Here is a 25,236-nt window from a genome sequence, read left to right as displayed (position 1 = left end):
AGTTGAGACAAATGTTGTTTCTTTCTTTAGACTGAGATCTTAGGGTTGGAAGGATAACTAACTAAGGTATTGCTTCAGTGAACTCTTTGTATCTAACTCCTCAATGCTGACCCCAGTAAGACTCCAAAGGGAGGAACAAATATTTCGTTGGCACTACACAGAATGTTAAATAGGATGAAGTATAAATCCTCCATCCTTTTGGGGAATCCTTTTAAGAAGGATTACTGAGACAAAACCGCATTGTGCCAATGTGTGATCACCAATTTGCATCTATAAAGAGGTGTAAAGTTAAAATAATGTAGGGGCCAAGATGTGGGTTAAGCTCCCAGTCAGTCTCCTAACATGGTAAACTTTTTATTATGTTCATTAACAGTTTGCGATCCAGGGCAACACACGATGAAAGGGTTAACTGAAGCCCATCACGTGTTTTTCAATATTTAGTGTCTTTGGCTTAGTTATTTTTATTATTATTGCCATTTATGTAGCACCACCTCATTCCGCAGCGCTTAACAATATTATAAAATGGGGAAATTTAACAATAAATGAGACAATTACAAAATGTTACAGGAATGATAGGTTGACAAGGACCCTGCTCGAACTAGCTAGTTAGAACATATGATAAAAATGTAAAAAAACAATATTATGATTCAGAAGCTGATGGAAGTTGTATTTTCAGCAAATATGACATAAAATTAACTAACATAACTAATCACCAATATCAGATTATACAGTGATAAATTATTGTATATTTTTATTCATGCATGATATAGTATGACTAATGAAATCTTGCTTTTCAGTTTGTTAATTGTGCAGCTTGTCCTTAGCCAAGAGGTGAAGGCTTTGTAAATGATAGGTACCCGGTGTTATTGCATTTTTTTTTTCCGTTAGATAATTGCTACAAAATAAAGGCAAATTATTGGCAGTTTATTGGTTTAAATACTGTATGTAGCCTTTCTTTCATATCATTTGATTGTGCTCAGTACTGTAATATGCTCGGTACTTGTATGCCTGGGCACTCACTCTTCAGCTGTTGATAATAGCTGTTGTAATCCCACTTATTTGATGTATTTCTTATGCATTAAGTAATGTGATATTATAATTGAGAGGGTTTTGGTTGGTTGTATAATTGATATTTTTATTGTATACATTTTTTATTATTATTATTATTATTATTAGCATCTAGCGACAACATATTGTGATTGACAATATTATAAAGGCGGTATAATAAAAATGTAAAAAAAAATTAGACAATTGCAAATTGTTACATGAATTCCAATACCTATATTGGAAAATATATATAATTAACATTTGAAATTAAAGGTAATTAAAAAAAAAATTGACCTGAATATTGAGTGTCATGTCACCATATTTTAATGTTTAATAGGTAAACTATATATAGGCTTTCATTGCAAAAATATATATTTTTTAAAAATTACTATTTTTGTGTAGTTTGTATTCTACTGGTTTATGTCAAATCCCTTAAAAAAGTACCCTGATGTCATAGTAATTTTACTTTGAGAAGTTAATTGAGGTATAAATTAAGCAAGAAAAAAATGGAAGTTTTAAAACTTTTTCCATTTCCCCACTCAAGATTTAAATTACACAAAGAATAAAAAAAGAGTGTATGACAGTAAAGTGAAGAGAGCGTTTCAACTACTTACTGGCTAATGATGCATAAAACGCTATGAATAAGTATCTATTTTTTGATTTATTACTTTAATTATCCAACATACCATAGTCCCCCGTTAGCATTTTTGGTGTAGATTTCAATTTTGTGTCTCAGGGTAAAATCTATTTATCATAATAATCAGTAAAACACAAAACCTTTTAACAGTATTTATAAAATTAATTTACCATGTTCTGCCCCTGGAGAATGACAAAGGAGTTGTATTAGTATGTGTGTGCTGAAGTGTTTTATTCGAAATGATCAATTCATATGAATAATTAAAAGTTATTAAAGACCATATTCTTTCACTATCACATTTTTACAATATATTGTTTTCTCACCTATGCTATGATTGGAGGGAGGAACTTGCTGATTTGTTGGCTGTTGAACTTTGGTTCTGATGATCCTGCATTGAGACAAACAAAATAAGTATATAAATATGTATTTTAATACAAGGAAAAATAAAAAAGCAAAAATACATAGAAAACCAAAAATACATAATATCCCAAGGATATGTGTATTTTTATATGTTTGTACAAACAAACTCCTCTGGTAGTCTAATAAGAAAGTAAATTACTTATTTTCTGTTATAATTAATTGTCCTATGCTAGTGCTCTACTTCATTCATTTGCTCAAAGTCTGCAAGGAGCAAACACGTTATGATGGTCAAGGCACGATCCTCTGCACCCATGTTACAAGGAATTATAGACAAAGAACACAAGCACTCTGATATTGGAGATCTATTTGTGCACTCTCCTATAGATTCCAATGCATACTTCTAAAATAACACTTGTTAATTACAAGGCCATGATAATTTTACACTACCTTATTCATTTCTGTTGCAAATTACTTGACCCCAAAAATGTACTAGACAGTCAGAGTACCAGTCGTCAATAGCATGTCCCTTGATTAGATATACTATAAGGCAAGCTTCAACAAACTCCGGCCCTCCAGATGTTGCTGAACTACAACTTCCATGATTCTCAGCCTATTTCATTCATAGAATCAAGGGAGTTGTAGTTCAGCAACATCTGGAGGGCCAGAGTTTGGGGAAGCCTGGTAATAGGTATTACGATCCAGATTCAAAAACATTTGAATTGGAGGATTTTTCCAATTCAGCTGTTTTGTTCTATAATTCGAAATTAACTTTTAATTCACTTTACATTCTCAACAATCCACACATTAGTAAATAACCTTGTATATTGATAGCATAATGGAAATAGATTTTATAGGTAAAAGTATTTAACGTTACTTGTTTTTATTTCAGTACTTACTGATCGCTAAACAGTTAATAAATAGCGGGAAATTGTGGATAAACCCAGACATTTTCCTTTATAATTTTACAGCCCAGTTTAGTCAACCTAATTTTCATGGAGTTGTACAATTAAAAAAAAAAAAAAAATCAGGAAAAATACATGTTAACACAAAAAAAAAAAAACTCTGTGAAAAAAATAAACAAATAATTTGGTTAAACATGACGAGGAACAGATAAAGCAGGTGTGGTGGCAAATAAATACTGAACAAGGGGAAATGAAAGGAGGGTAGTCTTAAAAAATAAAAAATAAACACTACATTTATAAATAATATTAATAATCAATAGATTGAATGATTGACTAACTAACACTGTATCATAACATACCCTTATGCTGAATTGGGTTTAAATAAAACACTTCTTGTGTTTTCACACCTCTTGATATGATAAATATATTATTATATGTTTAAATGCAATTTGCTAGACATCAGATACAATGAATGGTCTTTGTAATTATTTCAAGTGATTGGCTAGAGTAAAATATGAGAAGGGTATTAATAAGGCAATTCTATTTTTAGATTTGCTAAATTCCTGTAGAAAAGAGGTGCTGGCAACATTATTTATTCCACACAAATTAGTTCCACATAAGCTTTATCATATTAGTGTAAAATGATGTAGAATATTGGAAAACACTGTATAGTGCATGGCGTACAGTTAGTAGACACCATTATGAAAAAAAAAAAACGTACAGGAAATAGGTTTGAAGGCCACTAATGAAGATTAAAGGTCAGCAATTTCACACATGAAATACTATTTAGCAATTTAGTGTTATCCACAATACTACAGTCAATTTGTGAGATTAAACTTCAAGTGTAACTGTAAAGCCAATATAGCAGCCATGTTTCTGTATATAATACACGTAATTGATTACCACTGTTTGAAACCGGAGAAATTGGTATTTTGCAAGATCACCCTCTAGTGCAAAACAAATGTAACTGCAGACATGTGTCAAGAAATGACTTTGTATTAAGCAGGTTTTATTCATATCACGCATAACGTCTCCTCTTACACCCATTGATCGCTTAAAAATTAGTGTGTGCTATTTAATGTTAGTAGTATCCATTGGCTACAAATTTCAGCCAAGCTCTATGCCATGGGAATAGTTTTGGGCTTTACTTATGTCACTTCTTTATTTATTTATGTATTTATTTATTGTGTTGTTGTTGTTGTTGCTTGTTTGTGTTTTGTGTATATTTTTGCCTGCTAGTTTTTATATGGTTTTATGAAGCAAAATGAAACAATAAATCAAGATTATCAATTGAGTAATTATTAAATTAATTATATTGATTTATTGTTTTATTGTACTTCATAAAACCACACACACAAAAAAAACTAGCAGGCAAAAATATACCCAAGACACAAGCAAGCAACAACAACAACAACAACACAATAAATAAATAAAGAAGTGATATAAGTAAAGCCCTAAACCATTACTATTGAGTAAACCAAGAAATATTTTTTACACATAGTTTACTTATGATCAGGCTGTTTTTTTATTAACGAAACATGAGAAGTAATTGTGTCAGAATAGTATGATTGTGAGATGTACACTGATCTTCATGATGACCTAACAATAATTGAAGCATGACATCTATCCAGTTTCACTACAGATATTACAAACCCAAGCCTAAGGTTGCAGGTTGTATCAATAGGAAGGGTGGCCAATCCTTAACTGTCAGAAACCATCAAATTCAAGGTAGGTATGTGCCCTGCCATGTGCCTAAATTTATTTTTCTACTTTCTATCTAAATGACGTTAATAACTATGCAACATTTGGCACCAATCTCCCACCATACCCAAAGCCACATTGACACATATAATCCCAATTACTGTACAAATCAAGTGGGGGTCTGAAGAAAGAGCAAATGATAAACAGGAAATAAATGTCATTGCATTAAGATTAAGGTGGTCATTGTTACCTGTTAATGGAACTGACGCTGGGCACGGTGTCATTGTCACACACCCTCTCTGCTAACAATCTGTCTCTAATTTCCCATGCAAACATGGTGGGGTTCTGACGTTTGTACTCTGCAATTTTCTCTACCACCTTGGGTGTTGCAACCTTTGGCTTGGATCCTCCAATCACTCCAGGTTTGATGCTTCCTGTTTCATAGTACCTACAAAAACAATATGAACAGCAAAACTAGTTAGTAAATATATTTGAAGCTAATAAGCAAAATGAAATTATTTGCATATATTTAGAATTGTTTTAACAATATATACCAAATGTTATGATTTTGATGGTTGTGTTCTTAAAATTATTGTATTCAAAGTGATTCAAAGAATATTGTATTTATTGAATTTATACCCATCATTCAGTAGATGTATCAGTATAATGGTCTTTAAAACAGTGGATTTGACTATTAGCCCCTTTCAATGCCAAATACTCTTTGTTTTAAAAATATTGCCATAAGATTTATTTGAAGTATGGGATGAATAAATGGCACCGATGAAAACATCAATCATGTGTATGAACTACTCTTCAAAGATACATAATTGAGAATTTGAAAAAAAAAATTCATATATCATTTACAGAAATATTGAGAGAATAAAAGGTTTTAGAGACATGGAATAACTTATCTTCCAATAATTAAGAAATGGTCTGGATTATTAGCTTAGAGAGTGAAAAATCACATTGTCATATATAGTAGATAAAAATACATATATAGATTTTTATTTGTTATATTTGTTATAATTTTTTTTCTTTTTTTGACCAAAAATTTTACAACACATAAAAAAACATACACAGCACACAAAAATATATTTAAAAAAAACCAATACCCTACGTATGGGTACTTACAACTTGCATGGTCCCATTTTTTACCAATGTAGCTTCATAGAAATGACAAGAGAATAAAAAATGCCTGTATGTGAGCCATATGTACATGTACAATCTATTGAAGATGCCTGCAGATAAGAAAATGTCTATATTGAATTAAATCAGAGCCCTTTCCCTTCCTTGACTGTTAAAATGTATCAATAGGGTTTCTCCTTAAAGGGACACTCCAGGCACCCAGACCACTTCTGCCTATTGGAGTGGTCTGGGTGCCAACTCCCACTACTCCTAACCCTGTAAGTGTAATTATTGCAGTTTTTTATAAACTGCAATAATTACCTTGCAGGGTTAACTCCTCCTCTAGTGGCTGTCTACTAGACAGCCACTAGAGGTCACTTCCTCCTTCATAGCACAGGAAACCTGTGCTAGAGCGTCGCTGGACATCCTCACGCTGTGTGAGGACCTCCAGCGTCACTCATTTCCCCATAGGAAAGCATTGAAATTATTTTTCAATGCTTTCCTATGGGGAGCGCTAATGCGCATGCGCGGCAGCGCATTAGGTCTCCTCGGCCGGTGGGCGGGATCAGTCTCGCCCACCGGCCAACGCAATACAGAGGAGGAGCGTCGCGGAGGAGGAGGCAGCGGCGAGGGACATCGCCGCTGGCTCAGGTAAGTGACTGAAGGGGTTTTCACCCCTTCAGCAACTGGGGATTGGGGGGTGGGAGGGAGAGGGACCCTCCAGTGCCAGGAAAACGGATCGTTTTCTTGGCACTGGAGTTTCCCTTTAAGACCTTCTTAATGTATGGAAGGAATAAAAAGGGGCTTGCTATTTTCCGTCTCTCTGCAAGAGATGCAGAGGGACAACATTAATCACTGGTACATAAATGTTGTTCATGCATACACAATATTGGCAGGTATGATGATCAACTGTTTAATCAGTTTTAACATGGTGGTGGATCCTGAAGAGAATATTACTAATTCTTACACCAGAAACACATAATTTACTATCGATTGGTTATGGCTACCCTTGGCAAACTAGATGTTTGAAAGTTAGAATCCCCATGATACATAACAGCACTAAACATAGAGTTCACAATCTTCTTTCTTTTTTTTATTCATAATCGTTATTGTTTTTACAAAAATACAAACATTTAACAATATAGACATATACAAAAGAATGTTGATCTAAATTCTTTATGAAAACAAAAATTTTAAAAAATAACACAACAGACAACAAAAACACCCTGCGGGAGAGATATAGAGACTAGATCATTGCACTCTGTATTGATAAAAGCTGAGGTGTACACAAAGTATTGCAATTTAAATAGCGAAGTCCTAAAAACCTTCCCGAATTCCCTTGTTAATAATGCTCAAATACTGCCTGAGTTCCCTAGTTAAGGTGCTCATCCCTGAATTTTAAATCTGATGGTTACAAACTCTACACTGATCTCAGGATGTAGGTAAAAGTCTCAGATATTTCAAAGTTGATGTGACCAATCAAGTCAATAGAATTATTTAAAATGAATGAAAGTAATAGTATTCAAATGTATTTTATGTAAAATGCCTTCACAATGTATATGATGTATTGAATTGCATTTATTATCTAAAACAAGTCAGTATAATTTCCTACCAGCAACACAATGAATGATTAAAGGATAAGCTTGGGTCAATAAAAGATGAACATAAAGGTGACCATTTTAAAGAAAACATTAACAGTACATTTTAACTACATCTGAAAATCAGGTTCAGAATTTAATTCTCAGACACTTAAGGCACATTTTAAACTTGCATTCCATCACTACACTCTACCCGGCTCTTCTGCCTCTTTCCAAAGAAAGTCGCAATTAAAACATTTCTAATTTATTGTGGTGGCAGAAATATATGATCAATGTAGTTTCAACTATATGAAGACAGGGAGGTCCACTGGTGGGGTGGATTCACGATGATGTAAGTTGCTCTGCTAATTGCCAATTCGAAAAAGAACTTGGAATATTTGCTCAAGCCCATTGATCACCTCATCTCAAAATGTTAAAAAAATTGCACTTTGCATGCATACCCCATTCTGTTTCTTTGAAAATAAATCTTTCCTTGTGGAGGGGGTTTGACAAAAAAGTCCTACAATATGAAGGCTTGATTCAATATTACTTTTACCAAAAATAAATAAAGCTTTTGATTAAGTATTAAACTACTTAGTTCAATGCAGCAGGAGCCATGACCAAACAAGTTAATTGGTGTTTAAGTTTTATTTTATATTTCATTTTAATTTATATAACAATATAATTCAATCTTATATAACAATATATTTCCAAACAATTACAATAAATGATAGTTTTTCATTATATGCTATACTATTTCTCTTGCATATTTTTTTATTAATTTAAATATTAGGTAATGATCACATTGCTTGGGGCAGCTCTGGTGCTCAATAGAGGTCTCTATTTCACTTTAATATACTGAAGGTGAAGGTTACCTGAGTTATTAATGCTTTTATAGTGTGACTGAAGGGTTAATTACACTTTATCTGCCCTGCTGTCAGTCTTACATTTTTCCATCATCTTTCCACATCACCAATTCTCAGCACCCCGCCCCTCCCCCTAGTTCTCCATTAACCTATAAATGTTAACTGAGTATATATTTTAACAGCGTATTTAAAAAAAAAAAACTAGAACCATTGTGTTCACATTTTTTATAAATCCACTTTTAATGAAACAATTGTACACATTATTTTAAAATGGGTAAAAACTAATGAACAGAGTAAAAAAAGTTGAACTCAACAACCAGCCTATATTGTAAATTAGAACATGGACATTTTATTCTTATTATCCTAATTTTAGTTAATAAATATAGTATAATCAATAACTAAGGAATTCATATTCTTATATATTGTTTAATGTCTGGGTTTTTTTTTTATTTCTTTTTTGAAATATAAATAACTCAAGCAGTCTCTAATTGCAACCCAGAACTTTGCCTAGGTCGAGAAGTCTGAGAACACTCATAGTGTTCTACAGCTGAGCTGGATCCATGGCAAAATGCTTCTCACACAATAGACACATACAGATCAGAGTCGCTGATATTAATGATAACTATATCTACTAGGCTGGCTCGCTTTACCATCTTATATGGAATTAATTATATTCCAGAGCTGATTAAACAACAGGCAAGACATGTGGATTATATCTTAATTAATTTACATTAAACAGTTCAAGTATCTTGTAATTCTAAAACCTGTACAACTTGCACAAGTTGCGATAGATGCTAAATCCTTTAAAAATCTAGGACAAGTGTAGCTCACGCAAAACAAACAATCACATATCACCCAATACCAGGTACAGATACATTACGGTGTTACATAAGAAGCGAAACGTTCCACCTATTCTGTTGCTATGATAATGCAAGGATGGCTTTGTGCTATATTTCATTGCATGTGTATTTTCATTTTTTATGTTTTTGTGGATTTTATTTTGTGGATTAATTGGATATTATTGATCATACATACAGAACAACTGTCACGTCAAAACTATTGTTTAATATAATAATCCTTTCATTTAGTTTTGCAAGGAAATATGTATTTTTTTTAATTAAGTATATGCAGAGAACGAGAAAACTCATCCTTACCTTTGTTATATGACAGGTCCTTCAGCCACATACATACACCTTGGGCCAGACAGTGTTTGAACACAGACAGTTAGTCTCTATGGTCTTTCCTGCTTATGTGCAGGAAGTGAAGCAGGGAAGACCATAGAGAATGACTGTAAGTTTTCAAACACTGTCAGACCCAAAATGTATGTATATGGCCGAAGGATCCTGTCATATAAAAAACGTAGGGATGAGTTTTTTTAATTTTCTACATATACTTCATTTAAAAAATGTCTTTCCTTTCAAAACTACATAAAAGTACAAAATGACACAAGTCCATGAAAAAAACATTTTAGATTATGGATAAAATATATGCACCTAACCGAAGTTAGAATTTCTTTTTTACTATTAGAACTGGGAGTTATTTTTATCCAAGATGTCCCACATTACAAAGGTTTAATCTTGAATCCCAGACAACAACATACAAGGCATGTTATCTATCATGTTGGGAAGTAACATGAACACTCCTTCTACACAGACTGTGCTTTCAGTCTGTGCCAGGGAAATGACTCGTCTGAGGCTTCTCATTGAACAGCCTCTGATAATTGGCCGCAATTGCGTGTGCAGTGTGGGTGGGTGCCAGGAGAATGCCAGGAACGCATAGAGGTACTATAAAGCATATGAATGAGTGCACATGGCCACACACTCTCACAGGTTGACTTCCTTTAGCACAGTGGGCCTAACTGAAGAGTAAGAGAACCCCCCGGATATTCGATTGACAGCCAGGGAAGAGTTTCTTAACTTGTTTATAAAAGTGCCTATTTCTCAAAAAGAAATGTTTATAAATTGCAGTTAAAACACATAGCTGAAGTGTCTTATAAGTGTGAAGAAGTCCTTTAAGAATGAATGCAGGGACAGATTAATATAGGGGCTGATGCAGCGGAAGCTCCAGGCCCGTCCCCATTGAATATGCCCATTGATTTACATTTATTTTTTTTTTTTTTTAATACAAATATATATGCATATATATTACTATTCTTCACATGCTCTTGCTTTCTGTAGAGGGAATTAAGGAGGAAAACTTAAGAGGGGTGTAGGGGAACAGAAGTTTTGTGGACTAGCTGACAATTAAATTAGTTAAGGTAATTTTGACTGGGTTGAAATTTCAGGAAACACGGTCCAACACAATCAATCTGAGTATTTAATAAAGATTCAATCTTTATGAAATACTTATTTAGAATGGGCGTGACAGAATCGCTTTAAAGGAACACTCCAGACCCCTAAAGCAATTAGTTTGCTCAAGTGCTTTATGTATGAAGAGTGTGTCCTCTTTTTTTTTTTAATTAGAAAAAGTGCAGATTTTAATAAAAAAATTAAATTCTAAAAAATTAACCATGTTAACCCCCCCCCCTAGCTGTCAATCAGACAACTGGCCCCTTTACTTCATGGTTGTTTAGCTCAGTGGAGCTAAACTCAAGTGGCAGCAATTGCTCAGAGCACCTGGTGATTGGACAGCCACAAAAAGTCTGGGCTGGGCTGGAAGAGGAGGCCTGGAAAAGGCTTCATATAATAAAGCTGCAGCTTTTGCAGACTGTTTTTAGATATATCCCAATGGAAACAAAATGTATAATTTACTGCATGCACGTATTCATTAAGGTTATATCTACTAAATAGTTATTTCTTTATTTATTTGGTGGGGGGGAGTAGAGTATCCCTTTAATAAAAACTGATAAGCCAATATCCTAGGTTATGAAACCAACATAGTTTTTGTAAAACATTTAGCCATTTTAGTTTAAAAATAAACCAATAGGAATAGTATTGCTAGCTAATATCCATAACATAGAATTTTGTGAAAGGTATGACTTTTAAGATTAAATAGGACTGCTTATCATATCTTTGTTTTATTTCCAAAGAGTTCTGGCTGGATATAAGGAGCTCTTATTCTGAATATGAACAAGACATCTTCCGAAAATAAATCCTGAGTCTAGTTATGTAAAGCTATGCCCCTAGTGTAATAAAGGGCATACAAAAAAGAGGTGTAGCCAATTAGAGCAAATCGTCTTCTTCTGAATTTTAATTTAATGCCTTCTGAATCCAATCTATACTAGCTAAACCTTGAAGTAAAGAATGTTATGCGTACAATGGGACCTACTTACTTAAACCCAAGGTTACTAGAATTTAGCCCTGTGTTGGGTAGTCTGTACTTTGGTAAACATGTTTAAAGCCCCAGACATATTCATCAAAGTGAGGAATATACATCCAAGAAAAAATATAAACCAAACAGAGTGTGTCCGTGCATTTTCACATCACTTCATTGAACCTATGAACTGCACTGTTGCTGTATTTATTTGAAAGTGGTATATTATAATATTGCTTTAAATATTGCTGTGGCAGGTACAAAATAACTGTACTTAATATACCTGTATGTGTCTATTATGGTCAAACATATGTAATAGGATGACAATGTGTTTCTAGACCAGATAGTGTTAAATAATGTAATTGACATGTTATATTTTTATGCAATTACATATTTAGACTGGCACTGTCAACTACCAGACCCCAAATTCAAAACATTTTATATACTTATGTATATTTGAAACTTTAACTTAGAAAAGCATATAATTAAATTAAAGGAGCACTCCATTTAAAAAAAAAATATTTAGTAGATATACCCCAAAGAAAATATGCATCTAATTTGTTTTGCTAGTTTGCTATCGAAGTATATGAAATATTGTCTCGCAATAGCTGCAGATCTATTATCTGCAGTTACTGCAAGCACGCCCCCTTTTTACAAGCACAGATTTTCTGTGGCTGTCCAATCACAGACTTCTCAACATGTTCTATTATAGCTCCAGGGCAACAATTACATGAGAAAAAAGACTCATATCCATCAAGCTCAATCTTCAAAAATATCTTCTATCCTGCTGATTGAAAAAAAAGGCTAAAACGCAATCTGAAGCGATGACTAATTGTGCCACAGAAAGGGAAAAGTACCTTCTTACATAATGACAGCCCCAGCATTATATACAGTAAGTTGCAATGGTAGAATACCTAGCAGATATTCTAAAGCACAGAAGGAGGAAAAATAATATTTGATAAGATTACATGGAGGAATATTCACTGACTATTCAGCAAAGCAGAGAGCTTCCTTCAAGCTGCTGGCAATGGTCTAACAAGAATTTTCCAGGGAGATTCTATCCGACCTATAGAATATTTTAATTACCACCAGACTTCACAATTAGCAGATCTGGTTCTGCTGTACTACAGAGGGTTGTGCCTTCAAGAAAAATTAAATAAAAGAAGGGCATTCACGAGAGATCCAGCAAGCCCTGGATCACACTGCTCACATCAATAACAACTATGGGAGACGGAAAACTATCAAAAAAGCCATAAAAACCTAAAAATGTAGCCAATGCTTCCAACAGCATCCGAGATTATCTGCCTAGTCCCATTTTACCCTTCTTTCCTTGCTCTATGCTGGACACAGGATATCTTGTTTTTTGGTGTACTTTGCAATATAAACACACACAATACATAGAAACGTGTGTGTGCGCGTGTATATATGCTTTAATGCAAACAATATTATATAATATACGTATTAATGACTTCGGTGGAATCTCCCCCATTTTTTACATAAATATTACTTCTCTTTTCTGTCCCACTAGGGACAACAGAATCATGTATGACTCATCTGGAACATACACATTAACTAGAAATGATGCAAATAACTTCTGTGAATTGTACATTTATCAAAATAACATGACCTAAACATGTACGGCAAAGGTTAAGAAAATTTAAAATACACATATTTTTGTGCTAGATTTAATATTGAAAATATTCAAATTCTTGCCCAAAAACTTTCTTTTTTTTTCATCAAGTATTTTATTTAGAAAGTGGACAGGAAAGAAGAATACATTGAAATTTCACTCAAAGTACATTTAAATGGTTTGGGTTTTTAACTGTATGCAAAGTAAACTGTTAAACATCTGCAGCTTTCCTAAATATGGGTTTGATGATTGCTGATAACTGTTGAAATAACTAAAACTGGTGGAATTTATTTGTTTTTGTTAGGCTATTTCACAGTTTTAATGGTCTGTACAAGAAGGCTGCAAAGGATAATGGTGGCTAAATACATTTAATGTTGAAGAATTGATTGATAAAGGAAAGCAGAAGAGACCACACACAGATGGTCCTTCTGCACTTAATACATAGCAACCACAACACATGCACTGTCGCAATGACATAACTGACGCAACCACAATGACATAACTGACGCAGCTAGCGCTAACAGTTCATTCAGACACCAAGATGCTGGCAATGAAGCAGGGCAAATCATAAGTAAGTGTCTGAGGAGCGATGGTGGACTAGAGGTGGGACAATGCTGTGCAGGAGCAGAGGATTAGGTAAATCTTATGATAGGTTACCTTTAAAAGGATACTTTACCTGTTTAAAGTGGTTATGGGGCCAGAAGTCCCCTGATACCATTTATATGTTTTTGGGTTGACACTGTAAATGATCAAATAAATTAGGTCCAGGCACTCAGGATTGCTGCGGAAAGGCAGGTTTATTGGAACAAAAAGTGCAACGTTTCGACCTACACAGAGGCCTTTAGCAAGTTTGTGAATGACACTGAAAATTAGTCAATAAAGCAAAACACCAAAAACATTAATCAAGCTTTCTTATTCAGAAATATGTCATTTAAAAAAAGTCTGGATTAGCAAAATGCTGGTCAAATGCACATGATTACAAATTCACTAATGGATGTATTCAAAATATATAAGCTAGACAATTAAACCGGCCAGATCTGGAGCATGCATGTGACATCTTGGATGACATTAATATTCCAGTTACAAAGTATATGAAGATTGACCAGAATTATTGACTGTCACAGCTATGAATCTGGTCCCACGAAGTCTTAGAAAAGGCGACTTCACCAATAAACTCCGGATGAAGAAGTATAAAAGAAAGCTTATCTAATTCAACAAATCTAATGAGATTTTTTGCCACCAGACTTCACATCTTCAATAGAAATGGTCACTGTAGTCGGTATAGTTCCCCTCTTTAATTTGAACTAACTAATATTGTTTGGTCTTTAGACACTCTATACACTTAGTGAATGTAACAATATTATCTCAACTTACAATATAATCTAATTCTTCAACTGTGAAATGCCATTCTTCATTTGGAACCACATTAGGTATCAGTCTTGGCAGTCTCTTCATTCAAACATCGAGAGGGATGTATTAACAGCAAAACTTAAATGCATTATTTTTCTTTATTAATGAAAATGAATCTTTCTTTTTCATGGTAAATAGAATCATATCCTCAATGACGATTAACTCCATATCTGACTTCTTTAGCTAGCAGCTAGAATTTAGGGTAATAGTGGTTTCTTTAAGTGACCTCACAACTAATTTACAAAGTAATAATCAGTATCTAAAACTAAAACAGCAAAACAAACAAAACCAATAAAAAATACATATGGCCATGGTTATAGCATTTAAACCATCAATAATGTGTACATACCCGTAATATCATGGAAACAAAATAAATCTGTTTGGCTTGCACCTCCATAACATGCGTTTCCATCGTGGTTGGTAAATGTTTGCTGTAAACTGTAGTTATTCTAGATTATGTTATTAGTAGATTTTTTTTCAGCCTCAAATAACCTACAAGTTTCCAACCTTAACCTCTGCCTTTAAAATCTGCTTGCTAGTAACACGTAGTGAAACTAATGGATTAAGGGGCATATAACAATAATTACCATAGCAAGTACAACATGATAAAGGTTAAATTAACCTTTTCAGGGCCACAGCAGAGGGCACTGTAGCAACGATCTAAACAACACATCAAAAACTCAAAATGAAAAATATAAATAAAAAATAACTTGATGTCCTCAAAATTACTAGGTAGGGATCTCTTTACACTCTCCTTTACCCTACGAGGTGTGAGGTGAATGATAATAATAATAATTGTGCATAGGAGATGCCCAGTCTCTTGGGCCTTTAAACTTTCCTCTTTTCAACGAGGTCCAGGAGAAACCTGTCTCCTTAGTTCAAAACCTAGCTTCTTTGATGGTACTCCAGGAGACTTCCAGCATCAATGGCGCATACATTTGCTACTGGTCCCAAAGCCACTTGTTACTTCCCAAAATGTGTCCCTTTCTACACCCTCACACTTATGATGGTGATGGAGGGCCACAAATAATGTACAAATAAAAACTCCTGTTTTTTGGGTGGGGAGGTTTAATCCTGTTCTAACCTCTGGCTAAATATCTTTTCAGTCTTCTTTCTTCAGCCAAAAATAGCTACATAAAATCATTACAACCCAATAAAACATAAAACAAAAAATTTCTGATTCACAAACACAGCTGAAAAAAATAAAAACCATGATGCCAAAAAAATATCCATGTGAACCCATCAATGGCTCAATGAAGATCAACCACTTAAGTAGAGAAAAGTATTGTGTTTTGAATGCTCAGTAGAAGTACTGGGATTGGTTGACTTGAGAACACAGACTTTTTCAAGGATGTGCTGCTACCGTTTTTATATTTCTTGGTGATTTTTGTTAATTGTTAATTGTTGTTTTTTTGTATGAGAAAACAGAAAACAAGTAAAAACATAATCCTTTATGTTCATCTTCACTCATGTCTCAAACAAATCTGTGCTCATAAGTGCTTTTACAGAAATAATCTTGACCAGTCACCTACAAGGCTCTACAGATTTAAATTGCCTGTATGAGATACAGCATCTCAGATAATGGTTTCAGATTTCTTTAAATCTTTTTTAGTTGAATTAGGTACAGCTGATAACCCCTTAGACACAATGACCAAGGTTTCCATGTCATTTTATACAGTTCAATGGTATTACCTGTCGTAATCTATTTTATCAAAGACAGTAGATTAAAAAATATATACATTTTTAGCAATTTTTTACAGATTTTTTTATTTTGGATTACATGTGGCACTTCCTCAATATTATTAGTGTAGGGGGTAGCTAAGGACAAATATTGGGATAGGTGCCCAGGAGCTTGTGGACCCCTAGACATCCATATGTCATTTAGTCAAATCTATGGGCATCTTCTGGACCCAATCAAAAGGGTCAGATTATCGACTTCAGCTCATTTAGCTGAGAGTGATGGATTTGCCAGTGATTTACTGGAAATTCAAGCTGCTTAAATTTAGCTTAAGCAATGAAAATAATGAGAGTGTATGTTTATAAATGTAAAAAAAAAAAACTTCTGTAGAATGAGTGTGAACATTCATTGGCATTCAAAATATATAAGACTATAAAGTGACATGTTGATTACGAAATCAATTCATTTCATAATTGCTTTCATTCTTTTACTGACATCTCTTATTAGAGCACATTTCTATGTGCTAAACCAAGACAGTGTTCCACTCTAATTAATATTTATTCAAATAATGAACTATGAAATTCCAATTTATTGTTGACAACTTAAATGAAACAAATCAACATGCTGAACTTTAAAATGCCAACACATCTAAGCATATCTTATGGTTATGCAGAGCTCATAACGTGAAGTAGATCATCCTATGCCACCTTAACTAAGCAAAAACCTTTCTCCAGTGTCCATAGTACCTACATGTCGTGCTAAGACATGCTTCCTTTGCCTATGGCTTCTGATTAGAATAACTGTCAGGATCCTACCCTGACAAACAAGACTGTTTGTTCTGTTTATTCTGTTCCTTTAAAAACCAAGTTCCTGCACTGATTTTATTTGCCACTAGTGGCCTCCCTAACCACTAGCACAGAGATTTCCATCTCATCCTCACCTGCCTGGACTAACTCATATCCTCTAAAAGGTTACACCCAACTAACTTCATGGCCTTGACATTGAAGTTGATGATTGCCTGAAATACTTCAGATCCTGGCTCCTATGTTATAACCTGTGGACTTACCTTATTGGCTTCACAGCCTGCTTTACTCACCAACCTGCACCAGACTTGCCTGAACAACTCTACATACCTGCTTTATCTACAAACCTGCACCATACCAGCTTGAACAGCCCTAAATTCCTGCTTGACTTCCAACTTGCTTAAATCTATACTGGACTTTAATTTATTATTACTTGGTGGCTACCTGCGTTACTCCTACATTGGATTTACAAATATTACAGATTATATTGGCATCTATCATAAAAGACCTGCTACTACAGTACAACCTCTAATCAAAAGAGACAGAACATCTATTAACCTATATTAGTAATCTTTATATTGCTGTCTAGTTCTGTATAATTGTTGTTTGTTTTCCTGTAACTTATTATCTCATTAATAGGTTTTCATTCTCTAGCTTTACCTTTCTCTCTTATAGATTTCCCTTTTATATATCTATATATCCTGTTCTGGGGCATATTGCCTAAATCCTGTTTTTTGTTTTCCCTCAAGATTCATACCTATCATTTCTCTTCTAGATTTATCTTCAATCTCCTACCTATTACTACATTTATAGGTTTCCCTAATTTCCACGTTAGACTTATTGTCTAAACGCTTTACTTCAAAGCCTAGTTACTTCCCTGTAATTTCAGTTATTTGGTTCTGTTTTCTATCTATCTTTCCTATAACTTCAATTCTAGGATATCCTGTTTTTATTATAATGTCTAAGATCACAAATAAAGATCCTGAAGTTAAACTCAGTTTCAGTGTCATCCCTGACCTGCACAAGATATTCACTAAAGTGTGAATTATATAGCAGTTTAAAAATGTAGATAAAACTATCCAAACTAAAAACATGGCTGACTTGGAGACTTGGAGACTTTTCCAATTCAGCTATTCTGGCTTAAAATTTCACATTTTCTCTGCATTTCTGAAAAATTTAATTTAATGAATAGCCATGATTGTAAATTCACAGGCTCTAGAATAAAAATAAAAATTAGCTGATGAATATTTAGTGTATGCTCTCAGTATCGCCTGAAGCCTTATTTAACAAAAAGCTTATGTTCCTACATTTACAAGAAGATTATCATAAATCTACAGACTGCACAATTAACGTATTTCTTTTCTTGACTCTTGTAAACCACAATAAATATTGTGACCATATATGGAGGTTATTGTCTGATACAGTAATCAACTGAGAATGAGTAAACAAATCATGCATGACCATAACATTGTTTGTGTTTTTGTGTGTGTATATATGTGTGTGTGTGTGTGTGTATATATATATATATATATATATATATATATATATATACACACAATCATGCATGATTTGTTTATATATATAATTTCTAAAGGTTAGTTCTTCAAGTGGAATTTTTTTTTAATAAATTATAAGAAATTAGCAATATCAAAAACCATGTGTCGTGATTGAAACTGGTAAGCAATGTTTTGTATTTACTCCAGTGCATGTATTTTAATACATTATATGAAGTGTTATAGATCAATGATAAAAAAAAATAAGAACGTTTGCTGTGAGCCTTTGCCATGAAGAAGTAATGGCAAAATGAACCAATGTGTAGGGATGGGAAAGAACGACTGATTTAAGTAAGTGGCCTCAGTATTTACCCCAATCTTTCTCAGAATTAAATCACAAGACCTTATAGCAAATATAAGTAATATAAGTCTACGTTTTTGAATCAGGGTAATAGTATTTAAGCAAAAATATGGCTGAAATAAGAGGTGAAATCTCATGTCTGCATAATTTACTGGTAAAGTTACGCATAGCTACACAGCTTATTTATTAAAGTAAAGGCTTTAAATTGTGAACTAAAACCTGTACTCATTAACATATTGCCGACTAGTCTTCAACCACTTACAATCAAACAATAACCATAACTCGATTGACAATTGTGTGTTGTTCCACCTACATTGATAAATTTTAAAATGTAAAAACTAAACATTACATTGGGAACATCATTTCTGTTCCATTTGATAGTCCAGTACTGTAACAAAACCATTTAACCTCTCTAATTTTTGTTCTATAAGTATTTTTATTTCATATGATTAAATGCTATATATTGGGTCATGGGGAGGATTCCATGTTTCTTTTGTGCTAGTCTGTGTATACTATACTGTCAGTTTTCACTCAATTGGGCAGCTTTCTTAAAATATATTGGTGTATTGTTAGCACCAATAATAATAAGTATTTTAGCCATTGGCGATGTCATTCAAGGAGAGGGCAGTAGTGGGCTTGTTTGTTATTGTAATTGCAATATGTCCAAAATGCATTGTGTTGTTTGGTTCATCTGTGTTGCTTTGCATTGTGGCTTTCCTTCAAGTGCCAAAAAAGTTTTTTTTCTGTTTGGAAAATGCTTGCCTCTGTGGGCTCTTCTAAAAGCCTGACTTGTTTTTTTTTTTTTTTTAAATGTTCTGTTTCCATGCTTGACGTCCTTTTAAAGTACTTGGTGAGCACAACATTCATTTATTAATTTATTCCAAGTATTTTCTTCTGTTAAAGGCTTGGTTATTTCCAATTTTGTTTTGCTGCTAATTTAAGTTTTCAGTATAGGAAACAATGCAAAGATAACTGCCATAAAAGGAAACAAGATAATACACAAGAAGTATTCTGTCTTCAAATTACATGCATGTCATTAGTGGGACGTCGTATGTGTCAGTTAGAGATTGGAACATGGAGGCTCCTGCATGCACAGTCTCTCTCATCTAATTCCATTGGCCATTTAGAGAAGGCATACATGATCTTCAGGTAAGAACATATTTTTTAAGTGTAGATTATGTTCATACCAATATATTTAGTGTACCCTTTTGGGATATATTCGTTATATTGACCATAAAATTGTTGCCCCTGGGCCTCCAGGTATTACATGCATTCAATTATCACTAATACATCAAGCTAGCCAATTCAAGCTAGCCGAGTCAAGTCTTGTCACGATCCATTATTTAATCATCAAATTTTTTTTAGGTTACCCACCCAGTGTTGGGTTAGGACAATCTTGTGTGGAAAATGACCACCTTTTTTGTGTTCACTGCTGTATATTTAGTCATAGAGTGACCACAAATAAAGAAAAATCATCAATGCTAACGAATAAAACATAATCACAGTAATTAAAATACACCCCAAAAATTATCAAGTTTGGTAAATACAAAACACTCAATTGAAAATCAAGGAGTCACTAGGTTGCCAGTGACCACGTTAAACTGTGTTTTACATGTTTTATTTTATATAAATAAAGATTGTAAAGGTAATTTTGCAATATCATAAACAACGCTGGAGGTCAGCGGTGTTCATAGAAAGAAAATACTATGTTTAAATAGCCTTTTCCAAGCCAAAAAATGTTTTAAATCGTGTTTCCCATTTTTCTTTCTTTTTCTTTCACTAAATCTTTCAACACAGGAAATTTTCAACTATACTACATTGACAATCTGCCAAGGCTCAGCAGAAACCAATTAAATCATTTTGCGTTTAGCACAATTTTCAAATGAATAAAGAAAACACATTTCCTGAAATCTGGCGGAGCAGCATGGTGTTTTGTACAGATATTATAAATAAACATTCTTTAAATGTTTTCATCGTTATCATTATGTGTGTAATATATTAGTGAGAGTAACCTGTTTTTAATTGGTTTTGGTAGTTTGAAGATATGTGGTCACTTTAGAAGACGAGAAACTGAAGAATCTGCTCTAATGGCCAATTTGAATACATTTATGCATCAAAGGAATGGTGCTATTGCTCTATTGCTTGTTTCTCATTGGCTGACAGGGTTATTCAATAAATAAAAAAAACAATCCAAAGTGAATTGCAAATTTAAGGCCAGAGTAGCCTAACTGAAAGTATAGCTGACTTAGATTTTTCCAAGTTTTCCATTCCAGCTGCTTTTACCTTAAAATGACACTATAGTCACCAGAACAATTACAGCTTAATGTAGTTGTTCTGGTGAATGTAGCATGTCCTTGCATGCTTGTTACTGTAAACACTCCTCAGACGGCCACTTAAGGTGCTTCCTGGGTCAGTGCTGCACAGTGTGCAGCACTGACGCTCAGCATCACCACACTCTGCATGGAGATGCTGAACTTTCCCCTTAGAGATGCATTAATTATATGCATCTCTATAAGGAAATGCTCATTGGTCAGGTCAGTGTTAGGCTCCACCATCCTCCCCACCTCCTTGGCTGAGATCTATCTATCTATCTATCTATCTATCTATCGTCCCTTCTCCATTAGACTTTCACCCAGTCTTCATTCCTTCAAAAAAATCACTGAAAACTCACTTAAGGAATTCATATCAATTAAACAATTTGCAGTTTTCCATACCAACGCCCTGATTCCTCTACTGCAACTGTCATAAAAAAAACACCTGCTAAGCCCGCTGTGAGTACTTTTCTAACCTTACCTTTTGTGTCACTATACCCCACTCCCTCTAGCATGTAAGCTCATTGAGCAGGGCCCTCAATCCTCTCAAATACTTGTCTGTTAGACCACCGATTGCACAGTGCTGCGAAATTTGTTGGCACTTTAAAAATAATAATAATCTACCTATTTCTCTATATTGCTTCCTTATTATTGAGTTTCTTGCCCAATGCTCGATTTTGGATTTATTCATTAATAGTTTCGCTTTATTTTATCATATTAAAATGTCAACCGTTAAGTTTCTGTTTTTTCAGGAAATAAATACGTTGTTTTTTTTTCTTCCTCCTAGCCTAATTAGACTTGTGTCTATTTTAATGTTGTTTTAACCCTTGTAGCACACCTCAGATTTGAATTGTGTATCTCATTTGTCCAGAAATATTTTAGACTTAATAAAGGGAGGATTTCAGGAAAGTTTGTCGTTATGCAATGCTGCTAGTCTTAAAAAAATGAAATGCGTCACAAGATAGTATGATGAATTATTGTTTTACAAGTTTCCTGACTAACCTGTGAGAGTTAAAGGATCACTATAGAGTCAGGAACACAAACATGTATTCCTGACCCTATAGTGAAAACCCACCATTTAGGAGGCTTGTCCTCCCTTTAGTCCCCTCAGAATGGGTTAAAACTCACCTTATTTCCAGTTCTACACAGGTCTGCTGGCACTGGCCCCGTCCCCTGGGTGACATCATCAAAATTACTGATTTTTAGCCAATCCAATGCTTTCATATGGGGCAAGCATTGGATTGGCTAAAATCAGAAAGGGGTGGGGCCAAACGCTGTTTTGACCAATCAGCACCTCATCATAGAGATGCATTGAATCAATGCATCTCAATGAGACAAAATTCAGCGTCTCCATGCAGAGCGTGGGGATGCCGAACGGCAGGGCTGCCTATTGTGCAGCCCAGAGCCAGGAAGCACCTCCAGTGGTCATCTAAGAGGTGTCCCTAGGGGGTGTCCCTTGGAGGTGTCCCTAGGGGAAATGTAAACACTGCCTTTTCGTAGAAAAGGCAGTGTTTGCATAAAAATGCCTGAAGGGAGCTGTTATACTCACCAGAATAACTACATTAAGCTGTAGTAGTTCTGGTGACTATAGTGTCCCTTTAAGATTTTTACATGCACCATTTATTTATGAGTTCAGTAAATAACTTTGCACACTGTCTAGGAGATATCTCCCATGTACAAAGTAATATGTTTTTCCCATTGTCTGTCCTGTAAGAAGGGTGACATGACAGCAGTTGCTCTAAATATTGTTTTTCTCCCCTTTTCTATAATTAATGCACTTTGAATTATAAGAAATGCGGTCAGACAATACCTCAATACTAGACGGGGGATAAAACAGCCACTAGTTATTTGCATACTTTCCACAGGAATGCAAGTAAAAGACAAACACATATTTATTAGATTTTTTTTAAGATAAATTGCTGTGTAAAAAATATTAGTTATTTTTGTTCAACTCTCATTCAACAAAACAAATCTAATAAATTTACTTAACTACACGAGACCCATTATTATTACTAGATAAAATGTCTGAGGTTCTGTCAGTTGCCAAAATTCTATGTATTTCCTTTTCATATCTGTTTAATATTACTACAGGCCGGATATGAAACAAAACTACTGTGGTTCTTCTTAGATTAAAAAGTTATATGAAAAATTTACATGAGTATGGAAATATCTATTTTTTTGTAAAGATGTGACTATAGGCTGTTTTTAACCCAAATAAAAATAGAAGAATTATGGTACTACATTTATTTCCATACAGTTACTGCACTATTTGTAAGACTCATCTGTGTTTGGACATATAAAAGAAGATAACGCATATTATTTATAAAAGATCAATGTGTTGGAGATCCAATATTGCATGAGAATATGATATGCTATATTACCTGCCGAGAATTTTGCTAACACATCCATGGCTGACCCGCAACTGCCGAGATATGTCACACGGTCTTACACCTTGATGGGCAAGTTCCACAATCCTTTGCCGGACTACATCAGGAAGGGGTCTGCCATTAACAAAAACTCCCCCGAGTTGATTCACTCCTCCGTGTCCTACAATACATAGAGAAGGATACAGTGGTATAAAATTATTAAAAATATAAAGTCATATGGCAGCATTACTCATTTAAATAAAGTTTTATAATTCAAACTATCTACTAAATAGAGTGACAGATTTGATATCTTGCTTTTTTATATTTTTTTTTATTTAAACTTAGATCATTTGCCTTATGCATGTGTGTGTCTACATACATACTATCGATACAACATAGAATCTGGAGAATGTTTTTTTCTTGTGGCCAACCAGTGTGGGACTTAAAGGAAAACAGGCATCACATTTTCACTTCTCGTTATTTTTAAAGTTTATTACATTCAATGAAAATTAACTTTTTTAAAAAAGCTTAACGCATATTGATTTTTGAGAGAAAATTCCTCTTTTTTTATCTGACTAGGCAGCCATGTTTAGTCAGATTCTACTGTTATCTGACCAACTACTTCTCAAACTAATATACCTGCTACCGTGATTGCTCTGTGTGAAACTGCAACAGGTTTGGCTGAGCAGCAGTTAGATAACTGTAGAATCTTAGCCAACATGGCTGCTAGCCAGATAAAAAAAAATTCACAAAAATCAATATACATCATTTAAAAAATCATTTTTATTCATTTGAATAAACTTAAAAAAAAAAAAGAAGTGAAATGTGATTATATTTGTCCATTAATGACACTGACAAGAAACATTCTCTGCTTCCATTCCACAAATTTTGGTTCTTATAATCAAGGGGGGGGGAGAGCAAAAGGAAGTGGATTTAGTTCTTCAAGCTAGAATGTGGGGTTGGGGTTATTTGAAAAGAGTAGGGGGGAAATTGATGTAAATGTCGAGTGAAAAATGCTGGGTATAGAAAAGACAATTTCTGTTATAAATGAAAATGGCTAAATGAGAAAATGGATATGAGGATGGGGTCCAATGCTTGAGGCAAACATTCCTGCATGTAAGATCCCTACCAGCTTGTTATGATATCAAAAAGAAATATGTTAGAAATACAAAAGAATGCTGTACAGGCCACATACAAAAATGTAAAGCTGTGATTTGAAAAACTAAATCATTTACTCTCATTTATAAATCATGGGTCTGTTCCACCTATGCGTTATTCATTTTATTAGGAGCCAGAATTGTCATTAGACAGATTAGGCATCTGCCTATTTAGGATGGTAGTGGGTGTATCAGGAGTCTTGGCAAGTGTCCTCTGTAATCCAGTCAGATTCCTATGCTTGACAGCAGAGCTGTAGGACAGTTGTAAAAAATAGTGCTGTCCCAGCTCCTTCACTTCCTGTGTGTGAGAATGGACTGAAGGTGGAAAGGATAACTTCCCATCTGCCAACCAATAGCCTCTCACACAGGAAATGCCTTGCAGGAGGAGGAAGGACAGCATGGAATGATGCACACTGTATAACAATTCTTTCAGCTCCAATATCGATCAAAGGGGACAGTCTGAACTAGAGAAGACATAGAAGAGTGAGTATTTTGCACACATCCTAAACACCACTTTTCCCTAACCTCATATAAACCCCTTTAAAATGTAAGCTCTCAC

The 25,236-nt window shown here is 34.2% G+C and overlaps 1 protein-coding gene across 3 annotated transcripts in view; it reads right to left on the bottom strand.

Moving 5' to 3' along the window:
- Positions 1-25,236, bottom strand: part of PAX5 (paired box 5) — a 239,464-nt gene that overhangs the window by 136,957 nt on the left and 77,271 nt on the right. For all 3 annotated transcript variants that reach the window (XM_063457270.1, XM_063457272.1, XM_063457273.1), the window contains exons 2-4: positions 23,536-23,701; positions 4,898-5,095; positions 2,008-2,072 (exon numbers count right to left, since the gene is read on the bottom strand). In XM_063457270.1, the coding sequence (XP_063313340.1) occupies positions 2,008-2,072; positions 4,898-5,095; positions 23,536-23,701 (429 nt within the window). The remainder of the gene's footprint in view (positions 1-2,007; positions 2,073-4,897; positions 5,096-23,535; positions 23,702-25,236) is intronic.

The sequence above is a fragment of the Pelobates fuscus genome, chromosome 5 (genome assembly GCF_036172605.1).
Source record: "Pelobates fuscus isolate aPelFus1 chromosome 5, aPelFus1.pri, whole genome shotgun sequence".
NCBI classification, from domain to species: domain Eukaryota; kingdom Metazoa; phylum Chordata; class Amphibia; order Anura; family Pelobatidae; genus Pelobates; species Pelobates fuscus.
This window is presented reverse-complemented; position numbering and strand designations above follow the sequence as displayed.